Source organism: Heterostelium album, assembly GCF_000004825.1.
Source record: "Heterostelium album PN500 unplaced genomic scaffold PPL_contig20, whole genome shotgun sequence".
NCBI lineage: Eukaryota > Evosea > Eumycetozoa > Acytosteliales > Acytosteliaceae > Heterostelium > Heterostelium album.
Window position 1 is genome coordinate 379,373 of NW_008805097.1, and position 18,314 is coordinate 397,686.

Sequence of the window (18,314 nt, forward strand, 5' to 3'; positions counted from 1 at the left end):
GGTATGATGGGAAGTGATTGATTGATTGATTAATAAAATGGTTGAGATTGTGATGATGATGTTAGGATAAAATTAATAGTTGGTTGAAAAGATAGAGTTGGACAATGGTGATGACTTGGCGGCCAAGTTCTTACAGGTAACGGCAAGACCAAGGTTACGAGTGATACATTTACCAAGTCCAAGTTGTTGACAGTTGATCAATTTACTGAGATACTGTGAGAAACATGCTTCACTTTGGAGCTTCAACATCGATACCTCCTTGAGACGTTTGCATTCGGTGTCTTCTGCTGCACACTTGACCAATTGCATACATGGAGCAAACATTGAAATCGATTTTTCATTGTTTTCCAACATAGCTAAATTTAAAATGAAATGAAGAGCAAAGAACAAATGTTAATATCTATCCTTCTTGATAATCATAAAATTAATTGTTATTACATTACATACTTTGTGTTTGTTTAATAACTTTTTCAGTTATTCCAAGTTCTCTCTTTGCATCCTTCTTCTCTTGTTTGACCTTCTTCTTCTCTTCCTTGCTCTTCTTCTTGTCTTCTTTGCTCTTGGACTTCAACTCCTCCTTGCTCTTCTTCTTCTCTTCCTTGCTCTTCTTCTTTTCCTCCTTGGAAAGATTCTTATCCTTCTTTTCTTTCTTGTCACCCTTTTCTTTTTTATCTTTCTTATCTTTCTTATCTTTCTTATCTTTCTTTTCGTCTTTATCCTTGCTCTTATCCTTCTTATCTTTCTTGTCTTTCTTATCCTTCTTGTCACCACCCTTCTCTTCCTTATCCTTACCTTTCTCTTCCTTGTCCTTGTTCTTTTTATCCTTCTTTGACTTCTTTTTGTCTTCCTTATCCTTGTTCTTCTTTTCTTTCTTCTCTTGCTTCTCTTTCTCTTGATCAAGACCGAACCATGCCAATTCCTTCTTGACTTGCTTTGATGACAACTCAGTTGGCTCGAACGATCTTACCGATGAGAACTGAATGAACATCTTGGCAAACAAAGAGCATTGTCCCAAGATACCATCTTTGTATTGACCCGATGTCTGACCAATGTATTTTTGGAACAATGAGCTATCGATCGATGGTGTTTTTGGTGTGGAATCTCCGGCAGTGTTGCTAGCAGCAGTAGTGGTGGCAGCAGCAGTATTTTGTTGTTTTTGATCAGTAGACATAATATTAATAATAATAATATTTAATAATTATATTTTAATTAATTATAACAAATAAATAATTATATGTAAATATTTAAGTGGATAAGATACTATGACTATGATGATTGAAAAATGAAAACAAAGGATCAATACTTGAGAATGTTTGGTGGTTTAGACCATTGTTTTTAATTTATTTTATTATTTACAATTGTGTGCTGCTGAAATTCACACAATTTAATTTATTTTTATTTTTATTTGAACAGCACCACCAAAAATTGATTTTTTCTTTTTTTTTTTTTTTTTTTAAATATTAATAATTTTTGCCAACTTATTTTTGAATTGCTTGATCAATCACTGGCATTGAAAAAAAAATGATTGTTCTATCAGTTCAGTCTGGTTGAATTGGCAATAATTATTTTTTTATTTTTAATCACCAACTATTTTCTTAAAATCAAAAAAAAAAAAGATAAATAATCTTTATTTATTGAGTCAAACAATCAAGACCTTTGGATAACTAATCAATAATAATGATGAAGTTGGTAAACTAATCTTGATGTGCTTAATTTTAATTTATTTTTATTTTTAATTTTTTTTTGTAGTGCAAAAAATAAAATAAAATCTAGATTTATTTTAGATTAGACTTTTTAATTTTATTTTTTTATTTTATAATTTTTTGGGGATGAACATGTTCATGATGATCCCAATAAACAAAAAATAAAATCTATATTATTTTTATTCCTTTCCATATTTATTATTAGTTTAAAATCCAAACAAAACTGACTATTACAACTTGGACAAAGAAAAAGAAAAAGAAGAGGAGTAAGAATATTCAAAAAAAAAAACTAAAACAAAAACAAAAAACAAAAGTAAAGAATTTAGTTATGAAAATCTAGATATCAAAAATCATATATTTATATTTAAGAAAGTAGTAGCTGAAAAAAAAACGAACGATTGGTTAGTTTGACATTATTTATTATTTGTATGTATTGGTTTTATTTTTCAACCGACTCCCAGATTTAAAAGATTTTTTTTAAATTAATTAATTAATTTTTATTTCAATTTTAAAATTAAGAATAAAATTTATATTTTTAATAAAAACAAAAAAAAACAAAAAAAAAAGACAAGCAATGAAGAAATCTGTACTTTCTAACAGTAGAGAATTGGAGAATCAATCATTACTATCTAAATCAACTGTTGATGATCATATTATTAATGATGATGATATAGATGATGATGATGATCTTCACCAAAACAACAACAACAACAATAGTAATAATATAAAAAGTAAAAGTAGTAATAATAATAATAGTGATAGAAAAAGAGAAATGAATGGTAATAATAATCAACAAAGTCAAGGTCATGGTCATTCACATGTAAATGGTATTTGTAATGGTCATTCACATTCACCCACTACCGAAAAAAATCAAACTCATCGTAGTCGTCAAAATGAAAATTATAGAGACGATGATGAAGATGATTTTGATGACGACGACGATTTCGGTGATTTCGATAAAAAAATGGTTGGTGGTAATACAAATGGAAATGGCAATGGTAATGCTGTTGCTGATGGCCAAACAACTAAATCATTTTTAGTGAGTGAATTGATACATTTTGCAGCGTTGGGTGATCTTGACCAGGTGGTCAGTGTGTTCGACAGGATTCGTACAAAGTATCCATCGATCTCCAGTCGTACCTTTATCAACGAGGTCGACGACGACGGAAACACCGCACTGCACTGGGCATGCTACCGCAAGCATTTCAATGTGGTAAAGTACCTCATTTCAAAGGGTGCCGATGCAGACATACCGAACATCGACCAGAATCAGACACCATTGCACTGGGCGTGTCTGTCGGGCGATCCACACCTAGTCTACTACCTGGTGGGTCACGGTGCCGACTTTGACAAGCGTGACAAACGTGGATTGAACTCACTACTCCTATCGTCGTCGAACCATCCCGACGTACATATCGTGCGATATCTTATACACAAAGGAATGTCTGTTTCCAGTAAAGACGATGAAAATCATACTGCACTTCATTGGGCTGCTTTTTCAGTGAGTATTAGTAGTAGTTATATTTCAATTAGTTATATTAAAGTGTACTAATTATTAAAAACAAACAAACAAACAAACAAAAGGGTAATGTTAAATTAATTAGATACTTTATTAGAAAAGGAGCGGAATTGGATTGTGTTGATAATCTGGGTAGAACACCATTCCATTGGGCAGCATATAAAGGATATATAGAGGCAACCAAGGTGTTGTTTGAAGAGGGATCGAGCATGACTATCAGGGACAATGATAACAGGACACCCTACGAGCTGGCACTCACCAGATCTACAGAACCAGTATTGAAATTCTTAAAACACCAAATAGCAACTCAAAGCAAACATTCAGCTAAAAGATCGGTAACTATTATTATTATTATTATTATGATAAGCAAACCTCTTTCAATTTAATATTAATATACTTACTTCTTTTCTTCTTCTTCTTCTTCCTCTTCTAGAAATATTCAAGTAGTAATAAGTTTTGGTTTATGATGGCGCTAATTGGAAATCTGATATTCTTTACTACACTGTTTACTTTTAAAATATATATTTCATTGCCTATCCTTATTGTAGTGGCCAACTTTGCTAGAATGATATTCCAACATTTCTGGGAAGATGACTTACCAAATGTATTACCGGTCACTTGGTGGATCATTGGTTGTGTTATATGTTATTGGACCTATTTCTTTTTGATTCTTTGGAGTATGTTGTTTACTATCTTATTATCTATTCATTCTAACAATACTAATAATAACAACAACAATAATATTACTCTGTATAGATACACCATACTACACTATATCACATATTTTTATCAATCTATTTAGTGCAGTGTTTTTCTATTGTCTATGTAAACTACCATTCACAGATCCAGGTGTTATTAAATCATCGCCAAAGAACGATGAAAGAGCATTCTTGGATTGTCTAGAGCTAAATGAAAAGATTCCTGAAATCTGTGTAACTTGTTTTGTAAGTCTAAAAGAATGAACTTAATTAGCAATCACATTAATATATAGATATAAATGACTAATGATCATCGTTTTGTTATTATTTATTTATTTATTTATTTAGACAAATAGACCTATTAGATCTAAACATTGTAAAGTTTGTAAAACATGTGTTGCAAGATTCGATCATCATTGTATTTGGATTAATAACTGTGTAGGTGCCAAGAATCACAGATTGTTTATTCTACTGCTATTGAGCTACAATATCATTGCTGTACCAATATATTATGTAACATTCAAAAGTATGTATTTGTGTTTATTAAACAAACATTTATGTTTACTACAAGTACTAATAGATAATCTATCTCTCTTTTTTTTATTATTATATAATAAAGTGTTTGCTACCGATCCAAATGCACCAGCATTCACCTCTGGAAATTATATCAATTCAATGTTGTACTATTACGATACCAATAGAATGATATCTATTTTCATTATCTATGGTCTGTGTGCAGCCGCTTGGATTTGGAAGCTACTCTCTGCACAACTTCTGGGAATTTCACTCAACTACACCATCAACGAGGTTGTAAACATGACCAAATATACATACCTTCGTAAGGATGGCAAGTGGAACGTATTCAACAGAGGTGTATTCAATAATATCTATGAATTCCTCTACGAATATAAGAAGTGGTATATAACCTATACAAACTAATAAACTAATAAGAATAGAGAGAAAGAATCTATCTCTACTTTGTTTTATTATTAAACAAGAATATGATATGTTTGTTATTAATTATATAATAATTGTCAATAAATAATAATAATAATAATGTTTTATTTGTTTGTTTTTAGATGAAACTTCATCTCTTAAGTACCAATTTGAAGATGTTTAATTAAATTGTATGTGAAGAAGTAATAAATATTTAATATTCACTGTTGTTGTTGTTGTTATTATTTTTATTATATTAATAATAACTTATTATAATATGTGTGTGATTATTGATAGGTTTCAGAAGGTGAATGGGGAGTTTGTGTTGGAGGTGCTTCTTCGTCTTGTGTTGGTCTTCGGTTTGGTCGTGGCATAAATAAACCACCTGGCTTATCACCTTTGAAATCCATTTCTCTTGCTTGCTGAACAGTAGTACAACATCCACAACAACAAATACAAATACAATCACCTATTGAATTTCCTCTAATATCATATCGATTTCTAATTCTATTTCTAAGTCCGCATGCTGCACATGGTAAGCAACAGAATGAAAACAGACATTCTAAAAAAAAGACAAAAACAAAGATTAAGTTTAATAATAGTTTATCGGAGAATTCTGTTAAGAAAACCAAACATACCTCCAAAACCAAATCTACCTTTAATGGTTGCTCTTTGTCTAGCTATCTGACAAGGACATAATGGGCAAGAAATACAAGATATCTTTTTATATATTTTAATGATAGTAGATTAATACCAAGTTAATAAGTATTTTATTTTTCATTTTAATTTAGAAGTTAGCTTTGTGTTGGGTTGAAGGAAATAGCCTTAAAATTTTTGATGATTGATGAGATGAGGGATCAAAAAAGTGGACCACTTACCAAAGGTGCTGAACAACAGTCGAATAAACTAAAATCCCAATTATTCATAGTGACATTAGATATGCTCTATCTTTATATATTTAAAGTTTATTTCATCAAGTACTAACTGTTTTTTTTGTATTCTATTCAACTTGTACTAACTACACTTAATATATAAAGAAAGAAAAGAAAAAAAAAATGAATGAAAGAAAACAATTATTTATGTATAAATAAAAAATTAAATAAATGAATATGAAACTTTATAGATATAGATAGATGAATCGAATATAACAACTAGTAGTTAATGATATTGCAAATTAAAATGTGAACAGAAAACAGAATAATGAAAAATAATATAATGAAGGGGTGAACAATTGTTTCAATAAGGAAAAAATTCAAAAAAATAGAAAAATGACTAGAAAGAATGATATAGATATGTGAATTACATCAATGTTTGTCGTATACCAAATAAAAAAATATATATTTTTTTAAAGCTTTATTATTTTAATCAAATTTTTTTACTAAATTTAAATATTTCTTTATAGATGTACAATTAAAGCTTTAATTATATTATATTTGCAATAAAATAAAGAAGTTTAATTATGTAGATCTGAATTAATTGTTTTTCAGACGATATAAAATTACAAACAAAATGAATAAAATCCAAACGTCATATTTTTGTTTTTAACACAGTTGCAAACATTGTAAACGCTCAATTATTGAGGACAGTGGAAAAAACACCCCATTTAATTGGATAATAATGTTTTTTTTTAATTTTTGCACAAAATTCCGCCATACAAATTTTTTTTTTTGATTTGTTTTTTTTTATTGAAAAATAAAAAGAAAATTATTGACATTAATTATCTATTATTTTTTTATTTTATTTTTTTTTGTTAGTAATAATAATTTATCATTAATATCATTATTTTTATAAATATCACAATCATTTTTACAAATATATATTAGAAATAATCAAATTTTCTAATTTTAATACAATCTTTATTTATTTTATATTTTTTTAGTTTGTTTTTTTTTTTTTAATTTTTTATTATTATCAGTTTGTTTAAGTTTAGTTTAGTTTAGTAAAGTTACATCATATATAGTAGATTTAAGATTTAGATTTTAGTTTAGTTTTAGTTGAAAAACAAAAAGTAATATAGAAAAAGATGTATAATAGTAATAATAATAGTGGATATGGTAATGGTGGTGGATATGGTGGCGGTGGTTATGGTAATAGTAATAATAATGGATTCGGTGGAGGTAACAATAATGCCGGTGGATATGGAAGAAATAATAATAATGGATTCGGTGGTGGCAACAATAATGCTGGTGGATATGGTAACAATAATAATAATGGTTTTGGAAACAATACAGGTGGATATGGTAATAACAATGGTGGTGGATATGGAAGTAATAATAACAATGGATTCGGTGGTGGTAGCAACAACAATAATAATAACTACCAACAACAAAACTATTCGATCGATATGCCAGCCGACAACTTTGGTGGAAACGACGGTGATGTTACCAACACCCCAGAGTACCAAGCAACCACCAGAAACATCCAACAAATCACAGTGGCTGTCACCACACTCACTAAACTAGTACAACAACTAGGCACTTCCAAAGATAGTTTAGAGATTAGAGAGAAAATGTATGTTTCTTTTAAAAATGATAATAATGATAATGATAATGTACATAGATACTAACTATGTTTTATTTTTTAGTCGTTCATGTGTAGAGTCAACAACTCATTTAATTTCAGCGGAATCATCAAAAGTTAAAACTCTTACATCACTTGCTAACAAAGCACGTGATCCAAAGACTGTATGTTTTAAGAAATATATAAATATATTGATATGTAGATTTACTAATATTAGTATTGTTTTGTTTTTGTTTTTTTTTTTGATAGAAATTATTATATCAAAAGTTGGCAAAAGAATATAATAATTGTTTACAACAATTTAAGGATATTGCTCAGGTTGCAACAAAGAAGGAGAGATCCACTCCACTTCCACAATCATCACAACAACAGCAACAACAACAACAACATCAAACATCATCGAACTCATCACAATACAGAAACAATAACAATGGCAATGGATACTATAACAATCAACAACAGTACTACGACGAAGACAAGGAAGACGAATCACAGAGTCTGATGGAAGCATCGAGAAGACAGCAGCTCGCTCAAATCGAATCGGAGCGTGAGTATCAAAACTCGATCATTCAGGAGCGTGAGGAGGGCATCCGTCAAATCGAACAATCGATCGTCGAAATCAATGAAATCTTTATGGATCTCTCCAATATGGTGTCGGAGCAGGGTGTCATGCTCAACACCATCGAATACAGTCTCGAATCGACCGTCATGAACACCCAGGAGGGTGTCGAGCAGATCAAAAAGGCAAGCGAACACCAGAGATCCGCCAGAACTAAAATGTGTTGGTTAGCTCTCATCCTATTTATCGTTGCTGGTGTATTGGCTGTTATTTTATACTTCTCTCTAAGAAAATAATAATAACCAAATTCAACCTTTACTTTTTTACATTTAAACAAACAAATCCAATTTTTTTTTACCATTTATACATAATAAGAATAATAAGAATAATCTCAATTTAAAAATAGTTGGTTTTTTTATTTTTTTAAGAAATATTAAAAAAAAAAAGTAATATTATTTATATTGACTTCCGATTTAGTTATAATTCCATCACCATCTTTTTAAATTTTTGAACAAAAATAAAATAGTTTCTTGTTTTTTGTTATTTTTTTTGATAAAAAGAACATAAAGATCTTTTTATTTATAACTTAAGATTTCTTAATTAACGTATGAAACTTTATTTTGAATTAATTAAAACAATTCAATTAAAAACATCTATTTTTAAAAATTATTGTGAAAAATCAAAAAAATTACCTTTTAATTAAACATTTTTGTTTTTATATGTTACGTTTTAGTCGTATTATTTTTAATAGTAAAGTTGTAAATAATTTGAAAATGAATCTATCAGAGGACGAATGGAAGGTGAAGCTCTCACCAGAGCAATTTCATGTGTTGCGTCAAAAGGGAACAGAGAGAGCTGGTACCGGTCAGTATAATAAGCACTCTGAGGAGGGTGTATATAATTGCGCTGGTTGCGAGACTCCACTCTACACATCGAAGAGCAAGTTCAACTCTGGCTGTGGATGGCCGGCTTTCTTCGAAGCGATACCCGGTGCTTTGACCATCTTTGAAGATCGTTCACACGGTATGGTTAGAACAGAGATCTGTTGTAAGAACTGCGGTGGTCATTTAGGTCATGTATTTAAGGTAAGTTAATCACGTGATGAGAGAGAAATAAAGGTTGATCAACCTTACATTATCATGTTTAAACCCCATTCTAAACATTGATTATAATAAAAAAAATAATAGGGCGAAGGATATAGCACACCAACTGATGAAAGACATTGCGTAAACTCAATAAGTTTAAAGTTTAATCCAAAAAAATAAGAAGTTGAACAACCAAGACAACAAAAACAACAGCAACAAAAACAACAACAACAACAACAACAACAATGCGATGTAATAGTTATAGTTGCATCAACAAATTGATGCGTTATTAAATATCAGACAGGTCTCACCGGTCACCCTACCCAGAGAATAAAAAATGATCTCTTTATGTTTTTTTACACAATCTCTTTAAAGAGTATAACCATTCCCTATATCCTACTCACTTTGTTATTCCCTCCAGTGTTGCTAAATTTAAATTTTGGTGGTGTTTGGAGTGTCGACAGTCTGAAGAGTTATTTGATCAAAAGTAGACTTTGGGTGAGTTGAGTTGCAATGTAGCTTCATAAATAACTAGGTATTTTGTTCCAGAAATATGAGACATTTGAAAGTTTCCTTTTGATTGTTAATGAAATTAAGAAGTTGCTGATCAAACCAACTTTCCTCTATTGACTTGAGTGTACTACTGTTTGTAAAAAAACGTCTTATTGTCCCGATCTTTAATTTTAAAGAGTCAACAAAAAATCCTGATAAAAAAAAAAATGAAATTTAATAATATTTGCTATTTTTTTTTTTGTGAGGGATTAGGATTGGGTTGTGTGTGGTTAGGATAGGAATCACTGAAACAGTTTTTACATCAGTGTAGTTAGTTTATTTTATTTCTTTTTTTGCATTATTAGTTTTATTAATGAAAATATAATTTTACAATAGAATATTATTAGCAATGAGTACAAAATACAATAAAATAGATAATAATAATAATAATGTACAACCGGATGAAGATAAAAGTGCTAATAAAGTTCGGTTTTCAGATGATTTAACACAGTATCATCATTATAGTACACCAGACTATGGTAGTTTCCCAAGTATAGCGAGCAATGACGAAGAAGAAAAGAAAAAATCAATTAAACAAAAGTTAGAGGAAGAGTTTGATTCTTTTGTAAAACAAAAACTTTATCATACTCTCTATATTACAACTTCTATTTTAACAGTATTCTTTTTAGTAGTCATAATAATATTACTATCATTAGCATCTACTCAATCTGTAAATATCATATGAAAAACAAAATATAATTACAACAAAAAAAAAAAGAAAAAGTAAAGTCATTATCAACTAACTTTATTTGTTATTTAATCTAGACTTTGAAATCATTGAATTATAAAGAGGAATCATGTATGGTTTATGCAACAACTAGAGTTTGGAAAAACAATGTTACAGATTGCAATGATTTGAATGATGGTTTGATATCGGTGGAGTTTGACGATCAATTCTATACGGGTGTACCAGATTATGCTGTGACTGATGATCCAAAGTCACCGTTTGAAAAGATGTGCTACCAGGGTATCTATAATATCACTATCAAGAGCAAGCATGTCAACAGTTCGATCGAAGGTCCTTGGAGTCGCTCGAGTACCTGGATCGTTCGGTACCTCCAGGCAATTCCGATTCGTGAGCAGGTCTCATGCTTTGTCGATAAGACGAACATTGAGAATGTACTCTGGACAAATCCACCGACATCACCCTACGCAATATTCATGTTTTCAATGGTGTGTGTACTTGCACTGGCATCGGTGATCACCACCGTGGTGGCATATCAAATGTTAAAGAAACAGAGAATCATCAACGAAGGTACTCCTCTACTAACGTCTAGGCACAGAGAATTCAGTTTTAGATAACATAATCCATCACCACCATCCACCATCACCAACACAGATAGATCTAGTATCAATCAAAATACACCCAAAATCTTGTAATATTTCAGTATACACCAATCATACACCATATTTATTAGTTATCTTATTATATTATTATTAATTAATAGTTTTAACTATTTAGAAATATACATTTATAATTTATTATTTGTATATATAATGTTTAACCCAAAATAAAAGGTTATATCCTCAAACAAGCATATCGATATTAGGTAAATATTGGTATTGTTTTGAAAAAGCGAGGATGATAACGACTTATGTTGTAGTTTGACTATTAAGATCGGACTTTCTTCTCATGTCTGCTTTGTATTCTTCAAAGGTCATTGGTTCGTACATTCCTCCGATGGCTATTGAAGAATAATGTGACGATCGTAAAAAAAAAGAGAAATTCACAAAATAAATATTTATAATTTGTTAGTTATTAGTTACTTTAAACATCACAACTATATAATATTTTCATACCATCTACATATTCCTTATACTCATTCTCACAGAATTGAGTACTCGGTATTTTGTTTTCGTCTTGTGTTGATTGCTGAGAACTTTCAAATTCAACATTTCCATCATCTTGTGGTTTGGCCGTTGATTTCTTTGGAAATTTGTTGAGTAACGATGTTTCTCCTACGTCGTATTCATTCTGAACATATACCATCTCCTTGATGTAAAACTCTTCTTTTGATGTTGTTGTCGCTGCTGCCGTTGTTTCTTTAATCGACTCATTATTGTCTTGTATTGGTTCTACTGGTTGTTGTTGTTGTTTATCACTTTGCTTATCTTCATTTACTGTTTCGTCTTCTCTCTCTTTAGATTCTTCTTTTTCACACTCTGTTGTTGCTTTTGTTGTTTCTGCTGTTGTTGTTGTTATTTCTGGTTGTTGTTGTTGTTTCTGTTCCTCTTCTCTTGATAATTCCGGTTGTACTTGTTCTGCTGTTATTGGTTGAGATTCATTTGATTGTTGAAGAGGTCTATTCTTTTCTATTGTTTTTTCACTCTCTTTCTCGATATCATTATTTTCACTCTGTGATTGTTCTTCTATACTCTGTTGAATATTATCTAGACTACTTTCAAACTCATCATAATCCACACTATTATTTACACTTAATCTATTTTGATTACCATTTACTTGATTATTATTATTATTATTACTACTATTATTTACTGATTTATTATTAATGATATTCTTTATCTTTGGTGAAATATAACTCATATCTGATTGTAAACTTTCATCCAATTCACCATAATCAACATCATCATTATCATCATTGTTATTACTATTGATATCTTTGATTGTTATTGGTGTTACTTCTATTCCTTCCATTCCATTAGGATGCTCTTCTTCTTCTTGTTCTTCTTGTTCTTGTTTCTCCTTTGCTTTCAATCCTTTTTGTTGTTGTCGTGTAATTTCCTCCATATCCTTTGGATCGTATGTCTGTCTGAGTTCCCTCATCCACTCCTCACCCTCCTTTTTACTCTTTTCAATCTCCAGTTGTTTTCTCTTGATTTTCTCCTGTTTGGTCTCACGCGGTGCAATCTGATATTTCTTCTTCTTTGAAGACATAAAGTTGAGTGTAAGGATTGAATCGACATCGAGCTTATCGAATTTAGTCTCTGGAAGATCACCTATGATCTCGTCATCAGAGTCGGACTCGGAATCTGAATGATTTCCACTCTTCTTACTCTTCTTTTTCGAAGAGGACGGTGTTGATTGCGATTTCTTTGGTGTTGTCTTTTTCTTGGGTGTTGACGATCTAGTTGATTGTGATTTTGGTGTTGACGATGAAGCCGATCGTTTCTGTGAGGATCGTGGTGTCGATTGAGTAGATGATTTCTTTGATTTCGATGGTGTGGACGATGATGGTGATCTTGTAACTCTCTTCTTTCTCTGTGACGTTGGTTCATAATCTTCATCATCATCATCCGCTGGATTATAATCTTCTTCTGATTCACTGCTACTTTCAGGATTGTAATCGTCGTCGTCATCATCACTCTTTTCTAACAATTCATTGTCACTCTCACCACCACCACTACTACTGCTGTCTATATCTATCTTTTTCTTTATAATAGCTCTACCTCTTGTACTGACAACAGATTGACTTGATTTAGATTGTGTTGCTCTAGTTGTAGCAGCTGGTTTCTTTACTTTTGCAGCTGGTTTTGCTATACTTTTACTTTTAGCTGTTGTTGTTGTTGTTTTTTTCTTTTTAGCTAATAATTCCTCTTCCTCTTCTTCACTAACCTCTTCCTCCTCTTCTTCTTCTTCTTCATGATTATCCTCTTTTTCATTGAGTGACGATCTTCTGGATGGTCTTGGCTTTGTCAAACTATCAGCTTCCGCTTGTAGACGTGCAACAGCAGATTTCCTTCTTTGAGAGCCTGAAGTCTGTGTCTGAGTGTCTATCACTTCCACTGTCACTGTCACTGTCTCCACCTTGTTGTTTAAACTCGATCTTCTTCTAGGTTGAAGTATACTATTTGCATCTTCTTGTAACTTTTCAACTTCAGATTTTCTCTTTGCCATTTAATTAAAATGAATATAAATTATATATAGTTCTATATGAAAAAGAGTAATGAAATATCAAAATAATAATGATGATCTGTGATGAATGTCAATTAATTAATTAAAAAATCAATTTTTAGAAGATTTCTTTTTACTATTTTTTTTTTTTTTTTGAACATTAATAGCTTTGAATTCACAAGTATTAACAAACATTTCAACGAAATATTATTATTCTTGAAATATAATATATAATTATCTTTTTTTTTTTTTTTTTTTTTTAGATTTATAAGATTTAATATTAAATAGAACAAATTATATATATATATATATATTAGAAAACAACAAAAATGAGTGAAATAACAACATCTACTACAAATGAAAGTAGTAGTAATAATAGTAATAATAATAATAGTAGTAGTAGTGGTGGTGGTGATATGACACTCTTTCAATTATTTACATACGGACAAAAGATATATAACGATTTACAGAGTTCTGATGCACCTTCAACTAGTGATGCCGACTATCAGAGTAGTGTACGTTCTGCTATACTCTACCTAATGAAATCATCTCTCTCAATAGATAAACAATCGTTGTTCTCAAAGAATGAAGAATTAGATGATATTAGAACTGATTTATTAAAGTATATATAATATTATAATAGATTCTTAAACTAATTAATAATAATAATAGCAATCGATACTAACAAACGTTTAATCTTAGATATTTATTAGTACCATATTATTTATCAGAGTTATTTTTATTATTAGTTGATACAAGTCGTTTAAAGAATTTAAAGAATGCAAAGGTAAGCTCTTATAAGAACTTTAATATTAAAGTCAATAAACATTCTAACATATTTTTATATAAATAAATATCTCATAAAATAGAATAAAGCAATACAATTCTTACAAAGAATAGAAACATTGGGTATCATTAGTCAAGATGATCAACAAATCGTTACAAGATTAACAGATAACACAAAACAATCAAACTCACAAGCAAATAGAAGAAATGAGTTGGTCAGTCGTGGTAAACGTGAAAAAGAAATTAAACAAAAGTTAGCTGTAAGTTTGGTTTGATCATCATTGAATTATAGAAACGAAATGATATTAACAAATGTTATTGTTTGTTTTTTTATTTAAGTATGTAATTAAAAAACGATTAGATTTAATTAAACAACATGGTAATAAAGATAGTTTAGATGAAGAGGTGTTGGATTGTGGAGATGAAGAGGTGGAAAGAGAATTTGCTATGCTCTTGTTGAATGAAGCGATCATTAAATCGGTGGCCAATCTCGAGATGTTGGATACAGAGATGACAATGTTGGAGGAAATCGATAAGATGAAGGCTGCGAACAACGGTGTCGTACCGAAACCACCACCACCCAAGCCATCGGGTATCGGTAACTTTAAGATTCTACCGGATGGCAGACAAATCATGTTGGACAAGGTATTCAGACCCAGTCATATACTGCCAACGATCTCTCCAGAGGAAGCTGCCGCTTGGGAAATGCACAACGGTGGTATGGTCAAAGGCAAGGGTGGCAAAGAAAGTGAAAAGAAAGGAAGCGATGATGAGGCCGAAGACGATGGAAAAGAAGAAAATCACGATAAACTAAGAGAAAAGAGAGATTGGGATGATTGGAAAGATGATAATCCAAGAGGTTGGGGTAATATTAAAGGTTAAATAAAGAAATTTAAGAATATAAAAGAAAAAGAAATCCAGTATTATTATATTTTCAACATGCATGAAAATGTACATATCAATTACTTTTATTGTTTTCTTGAGTTTTTTATTTATTTATCGTCAATCAGGTAAATATTATGAATAATGATTCATCTCAATACTCAAATAAGAAAATAATAATAATAAGTTTTTTTATAAATATAATAAAGTCCAATCAATTTATTAATTGGTCAAAAAGATTTTATATAACAAAGAAGTCATTGTTTAGGGAGTTGGGGAAGGAAGAATGATTCTGAATAAATAGTTGTTTTTTTTTTTACACTGCCATTTTTAACATACAAGTTGTTGGAGGTTATTTTTTTGGTTTTTAAATAAATAATTTTGAAGGTTGATAGGTTTTTTAATAAATAGTATAAATTATTATTATTTTATATATATAAATATTCTTTTTTTTTTTTTTTTTTGTTGTTTTTTTTTTTCTTATTTTTTTTTTTTTTGATTCTTTTTATAAATTATTGAAATGTTTGGTTGGTTGGTTGGTTGATGTTGTATTGAATTTATTGATTTGAAGAACTCTGTTCAACATGATTCGAATTCCAAAAATAAATTTAATCTATGAATGTTTGTCATTCGCAAAAGATGGATGTGGGGGAGGAGGTGGCTGTAGTTGGTAGAGTGGCAAGTTATCGTGCCACGATTGGTCAATTTGGCCAGAGAGGTGTGTTTGAAAAGTTTGCCATTGTGGGTTGTGACTAAAGTCTATTGCTGTTGGAGGTATTGGGATCTCTGGCAATGGTGGATGATTTTCTTGATGGATGCCGCTGGTGTGGTTGTTATTGTTGTTGTTGTTGTTGTGGTGGGCTGGTGGTGATGCAGTTCGTAGTTGTCCTCTACTGCTGCTGTTGTTGTTAGAGTGTCCAGCTATAGTGTTGAGTGAGTTTGTGCTATTGGATCTTGGGGGTGTCTTGGTTTTCTTGGCACGTTCGGATGAGCTGATTGGCGACGACCCGGTGGAGTTGTTCAGTGAGTGTTGTTGAGTTGGACTGAGCGATCCAACCTCACCAGAGATCGTCGGTGAAGAATAGGGACCTCTTCTTGTACTGTTTTGTCTGTTCAATGCATTGGCATTGTGTTTACCATTGTTATGAGCGAAAAAGTCAACTGATCTTCCTTCGTAGTTGTTTCCATCTTTGGACTGTGCTGCCATCACTATGCAGAGACGCTTGGAGAGTTTGGCCAACTTTAATTCCAACTCGATTGCGGACAGTGGGATTTGTGCCATCGATGGATATCGGTAGACACGCACCGATTCCACCGAGAGACCTTGTGGATCGGGCTGAGGAAGTTGGCTACTGTGGTTGATTGGCAAGACAGGTGCTGGATTCTGTGAGGGTGGAGTTACCGAGATTGATACAGAGAACGGTGATACTGTGGACGATGGATTGTTGATAATCAATGGTGAAATATTACTCTGTGATGGTGATTGAGTCGGTGATTGAGTTGGAGATGACAATGAGAAGGACGATGGCGATGGTGATGCAGTAGTCGAACTGTTGAGACCGTTGAGATTGTGGAAAGAGTTGCTTGAGGTGGTGGTTGGTGATGGTGATGATGCTGAAGAAGTAGTTGATTGTCCCATGTTGGATGACGGTGAAGGTTGGATTTGATTTGAGTTGTTGTTATTGTTATTGTTATTGTTGTTGTGGGTGGTTGTTGTGGTGGTGGACGTGGGTGAACCAGGTGTGGTGGAACCGATGGATGGTGAGGAGGTGGCGGAGGAACTGGATGACGATCCTCTTCGACTGCCGTTGGCATTTTGGAGATCGAGAAGTGCAACTTGAAGTCCGACTTTGGTGAGCTCTTGCTCGCTATGTACAATCATTTTTAGACGTTTTCCTTTGCCTTCGGTGACACGAATTTGATCTCCACTGTTGATGACCATCCATGTGCCTTTGGAACCACGCGGTTTGTGATAGAGATCGATTTTGATTTGACCCTCGAAGCTATGTTGGAATGACGATGGAATTCCCACCAGTGAAGATGGCGAGATAGATCCATAGACTGGAAGGTGTGCCAGACGGTCACCAGGTAGAAGTTCGTGTGGTGTGTTTCCATCGGAACTGGGGTGGGCGAATAGACCTAACTCTGGACCAGTTGGTTGTGTTGGTGGCAAATAATACATGGGTGCAGAGTGTGTTGGAATACCATATTGACCGAATCTGTTGGGTGACCATTGCGGTGAACTTGTCAATCGAGGGTTCAATTGAGTGGTTCCATCGAGTGGTGGAAATGAATTCATTCCCATTTGGAATCCTGGGGTTCTTGGATTAAAATATACTCCAGCCATATTTGGTTGATGTTGAGGCTGATTTGGTTGTTGTAAAGAGGAAGAAGGGTGATCTTGAAGGTGTGAATGTTGTTGTTGTTGTTGTTGTGTTGATATTTGCTGTTGTTGTTGTTGTTGCTGTTGATTATTGTGGTGTCGGTGTAATTCTTCACTTGACAAACTTTCAGAATTTGTTAGTCTTGAATAATATGGGTCGTTTGATGGTTGTTGTTGTGGTTGTTGTGGGGTATTTATTTGTTGTTGTTGTTGTTGGTTTTGGTGATGGTGGTTTTGGTGATGGATTTGTTGATAGACTTCTTGATATTTGTTGTTCATAAATTGATCATGGAGTGAGTTTGTAGACGAAGGAATTAAATAATGTTGAGTTTGTTGTTGTTGTTGTTGTTGTTGATTAATATGATGAGGTGATTGTGGTTGTTGGAATGTGTGTGTTGGTTCTGACTTTACAAGAATTGTTGGTAGTTGTGTTGAAATAGTTGGTTGTTCCTTATAGTTTTGATGTTGGTGTTGATGATGTGGAAGTTGTTGTTGTTGTTGTTGTTGTGGTAGATGTTGTGAGTTCGATACTCCCCTAGAAGGACTTGAAAAATTAAATATCACATTAGTGTTAGTGTTACTATTTGAAGGTTGTTGTTGATGTTGTTGTTGTTGAGGATGATGATGAATTTGAATCTGTTGATGTGTTTGTTGTGGAGGGGGAGATAATGTGTTATTTTGAACACTGTGAAGTTGGTGATTATATGGAAAATTTCTTATATTCATTTTTGATTTTTGTTGTGAAGATTAAATAAAATAAATAAATAAATAAATAAAAAAAAAACAGTTGTGCAAAAGTTCCAGAAATGATTATATTGTTTTTGTTAATGAGGAAGAT

At 31.9% G+C, this 18,314-nt stretch overlaps 9 protein-coding genes across 9 annotated transcripts; 5 read left to right on the plus strand and 4 right to left on the minus strand.

Moving 5' to 3' along the window:
- Positions 1-72: 72 nt before the first annotated feature.
- On the minus strand, positions 73-1,171 carry PPL_11111 (uncharacterized protein; the record flags this gene model as incomplete). Its single annotated transcript, XM_020581869.1, has 2 exons — positions 73-356; positions 448-1,171. 2 exons carry the CDS (start codon positions 1,169-1,171, stop codon positions 73-75), a joined length of 1,008 nt encoding a protein of 335 aa, XP_020427739.1.
- A 1,106-nt stretch (positions 1,172-2,277) lies between these two features.
- PPL_11112 (Ankyrin repeat-containing protein AKR1) lies at positions 2,278-4,859 on the plus strand (the record flags this gene model as incomplete). Its single annotated transcript, XM_020581870.1, has 6 exons — positions 2,278-3,217; positions 3,325-3,557; positions 3,656-3,899; positions 3,979-4,166; positions 4,269-4,446; positions 4,540-4,859. The coding sequence occupies 6 exons, from the start codon at positions 2,278-2,280 to the stop codon at positions 4,857-4,859; spliced, it is 2,103 nt and encodes a 700-aa protein (XP_020427740.1).
- Positions 4,860-5,143: 284 nt separating this feature from the next.
- PPL_11113 (uncharacterized protein) lies at positions 5,144-6,387 on the minus strand (the record flags this gene model as incomplete). Its single annotated transcript, XM_020581871.1, has 5 exons — positions 5,144-5,418; positions 5,495-5,576; positions 5,735-5,800; positions 6,236-6,272; positions 6,359-6,387. 5 exons carry the CDS (start codon positions 6,385-6,387, stop codon positions 5,144-5,146), a joined length of 489 nt encoding a protein of 162 aa, XP_020427741.1.
- A 492-nt stretch (positions 6,388-6,879) lies between these two features.
- syn7A (syntaxin 7) lies at positions 6,880-8,372 on the plus strand (the record flags this gene model as incomplete). The annotated part of the gene is made up of 4 exons (XM_020581872.1): positions 6,880-7,367; positions 7,441-7,540; positions 7,626-8,201; positions 8,364-8,372. 4 exons carry the CDS (start codon positions 6,880-6,882, stop codon positions 8,370-8,372), a joined length of 1,173 nt encoding a protein of 390 aa, XP_020427742.1.
- A 282-nt stretch (positions 8,373-8,654) lies between these two features.
- On the plus strand, positions 8,655-9,302 carry PPL_11115 (peptide-methionine (R)-S-oxide reductase; the record flags this gene model as incomplete). The annotated part of the gene is made up of 3 exons (XM_020581873.1): positions 8,655-9,020; positions 9,123-9,174; positions 9,202-9,302. The coding sequence occupies 3 exons, from the start codon at positions 8,655-8,657 to the stop codon at positions 9,300-9,302; spliced, it is 519 nt and encodes a 172-aa protein (XP_020427743.1).
- A 619-nt stretch (positions 9,303-9,921) lies between these two features.
- Positions 9,922-10,874, plus strand: PPL_11116 (uncharacterized protein; the record flags this gene model as incomplete). Its single annotated transcript, XM_020581874.1, has 2 exons — positions 9,922-10,242; positions 10,338-10,874. 2 exons carry the CDS (start codon positions 9,922-9,924, stop codon positions 10,872-10,874), a joined length of 858 nt encoding a protein of 285 aa, XP_020427744.1.
- Positions 10,875-11,165: 291 nt separating this feature from the next.
- On the minus strand, positions 11,166-13,428 carry PPL_11117 (ankyrin repeat-containing protein; the record flags this gene model as incomplete). The annotated part of the gene is made up of 2 exons (XM_020581875.1): positions 11,166-11,257; positions 11,373-13,428. The coding sequence occupies 2 exons, from the start codon at positions 13,426-13,428 to the stop codon at positions 11,166-11,168; spliced, it is 2,148 nt and encodes a 715-aa protein (XP_020427745.1).
- Positions 13,429-13,754: 326 nt separating this feature from the next.
- Positions 13,755-15,093, plus strand: PPL_11118 (IGBP1/TAP42 family protein; the record flags this gene model as incomplete). Its single annotated transcript, XM_020581876.1, has 4 exons — positions 13,755-14,047; positions 14,128-14,212; positions 14,295-14,471; positions 14,551-15,093. 4 exons carry the CDS (start codon positions 13,755-13,757, stop codon positions 15,091-15,093), a joined length of 1,098 nt encoding a protein of 365 aa, XP_020427746.1.
- A 613-nt stretch (positions 15,094-15,706) lies between these two features.
- PPL_11119 (uncharacterized protein) lies at positions 15,707-18,202 on the minus strand (the record flags this gene model as incomplete). The annotated part of the gene is made up of 1 exon (XM_020581877.1): positions 15,707-18,202. The coding sequence occupies one exon, from the start codon at positions 18,200-18,202 to the stop codon at positions 15,707-15,709; it is 2,496 nt and encodes an 831-aa protein (XP_020427747.1).
- Between the last annotated feature and the right edge of the window lie 112 nt (positions 18,203-18,314).